The sequence below is a fragment of the Nicotiana tabacum genome, chromosome 17 (assembly GCF_000715075.1).
Source record: "Nicotiana tabacum cultivar K326 chromosome 17, ASM71507v2, whole genome shotgun sequence".
NCBI classification, from domain to species: domain Eukaryota; kingdom Viridiplantae; phylum Streptophyta; class Magnoliopsida; order Solanales; family Solanaceae; genus Nicotiana; species Nicotiana tabacum.
Window position 1 is genome coordinate 100,192,145 of NC_134096.1, and position 2,516 is coordinate 100,194,660.

The 2,516-nt window shown below is 39.7% G+C and overlaps 1 protein-coding gene across 1 annotated transcript; it reads left to right on the top strand.

Annotated features, from left to right (window-relative positions):
• Nucleotides 1-1,025: 1,025 nt before the first annotated feature.
• On the top strand, nt 1,026-1,454 carry LOC142172003 (uncharacterized). Its single transcript, XM_075235752.1, has one exon. The coding sequence runs from the start codon at nt 1,026-1,028 to the stop codon at nt 1,452-1,454; it is 429 nt and encodes a 142-aa protein (XP_075091853.1).
• The last annotated feature ends 1,062 nt before the right edge of the window (nt 1,455-2,516 follow it).

Genomic DNA, 2,516 nt, shown 5'->3' on the forward strand with positions numbered 1-2,516 from the left:
GAGAAAGAAATACCTCGCATGTCTTAGCAACCATATGACATATATTTTGAAATATCTCTTTGTAAATAATATTTTTAATGAATGTAGGATCTTCTACGTCCTCGTCGGCACATTATGGTTAGTCCTTCTCTTGTTGTTATTCGGGAGACAACTACATATAATTGACCATGGGTGAATACTTGTTTCTTCTCTTGTTGGTACTCGGGAGACAACCACATATAACTTACCATGGGCGAATACTTGTTTCGGAAGATATAATCCGACACAGAAGCAGATCCAGTATTTAAACTCTATGGGTTCAGCTTTTAAGATTTTTAGCAGTGAACTCATCACATTTTTAACACTATGGGTTCAAATCTACTATTTGTTATAATTTTAGTAGATTTTGCACATAAATTTATGCTCCGCATCAAAAAAAGTTATGGATTCAGTTGTGAACCCGTCACGTATATACTACATACACCCCTGATCTGACTTGGTTAAGAGATTGTCCTTGACTTTTATTGATTGTCATGGCGAAACATGGCACCAAAGGGAGCTGCCTTCTCTTAAGCTTGAATGGCCACTTTGAATCGTTAGGAGACATAATGATTCTTGAAATTATCACTCTCGAACCGATGTTCTTTCTAGACATAATATTTGTATTAAAACAGAGTGAAGACTAGTTAGTCGGTTATATTAGCTAATTAATGTTAGTGTAGTTAGTTAAGGCTGTTAGTGAGTTGGTTAGTGAGCAACACATGATGTGCACGTGACTCCACCAAGGTATTTGTATAAAGTCTGCAGACTTGTATCTTTGTAATGCAAGAGAGAGAAAACGAATCTTCTTCTTCATTATTCCCTCTCTAGATTCCAGAATATTCTTTCGCCATAGATGAGCCCTAGCTTCTCATCTCTGTAAATTGACTAAGATTCACAGAATTAATCCTCAATTTAACATGGTATTAGAGCGGCGATCGTGAGACGTGAACTCCGGAGTAAAGCTCCGACTGAATTAGAACGATTTCGAGCTGGAAGAGGCGGACATGGCGGAAAATGAAGTAAGTTCACTTGATCACAATCATCCATTATACCTTCAAGATAGAGACACTCCAGGGCTGGTTTTAATTCCAATCAAGCTCACGGGGCCAGAAAATTATGCCCTATGGAGCAGAGCAATGAAATTGGCCTTGCGAGGAAAGAGCAAACTAGGTTTTGTGAATGGATCGTGTGTAAAAGCTAGGTACAAAGGGGAATTGGTTGAACAATGGGAAAAATGCAACGCAATAGTGTTATCATGGATAGGAAGCACAGTTTCGAATGAATTAATGCCAAGTATTGTCTATGCATCAGATGCAAGAAAAGTGTGGAATAATTTTCAGGAGAGATTTGATCGCTCAAATCTGACGAGAATTTATCATCTCTGGACTGAGATAGCAACAATGAGGCAAGGAACAGACTCAGTAATGAGTTAGTACACAAAAATGAAGGATCTGTGGGACGAATTGGATGTGTTGGCTCCTTTATCGTGCTGTGATTGTGAGGAAGCGAGGCCATCTATTGAACTCTTGAAGTCACAACGTTTGCTGCAATTTCTTATGGGATTGAATGAAAGTTACAGCAACGTAAGAAGCAATATACTTGCTAGGAGACCAGTGGTGACAGTAAATGAAGCTTATGTTATTGTCACACAGGAAGAGAGCCAGAGATCGCTTGGTGTTGTGGTTACTCATAAAGATCCATTAACTATGCTAGCAGAAAAATGCAAGGCTTCAGAGTAAGAGGGCCAGGGATGATATATGAATATTGTGGCTATAAAGGCCACTTGAAGGAAAATTGCTATAAGATCGTAGGGTACCCCCCAGACTTTAAAAGTAAGAAGAAAGGTGGTCAATCTGGTGGAGCTCTTGGGCAGTCTAGCAGCAGAACACAGACTGGAGGAGGCTATAAGCCAAGTATCAACAGTGCAGCAGCAGAGGATCAGGTGCAGGGATATTTTTTTACTGAGGAAGAGTATTCACAACTCATGAGCTTGCTTAACAAACCTCCACCAGGTGATTGCAGCTCGAACATGGTGGCAGGTACGGTTACATTGCTTTCTGAGACTTATAATTATGAACGGATAATAGACTCAGGGGTATCACACCACATTACACCTTGCAAGGAATTGCTAGAATACATAAGAAGCTTAGAAAAGAGTCACAGCATTAGAGTACAAGTACCAACTGGAAATAAGTCATCTATATCTAGTGCAGGAAGTACAGTGGTACTAGGAAGTCATAAAATCACCAATGGGTTGCACGTGCCAGGCTTCAAATTTAATTTGCTTTCAGTGTCAAAGTTAACCAAGGAATTGTTGTGCAAGGTCAATTTCTTCCCTAACTTTTGTGTGTTTCAGGGACTTTACAATGGCAAGGTAATGAGGATTGGTAGAGAAAATAATGGACTCTACATATTGCAAAGAGAAGTAAAGCCTACAGTAGGAGCAGCTGTAATAAAAGGTGCAGATGAAGCTGAGTTGTGGCACTTAAGGCTAG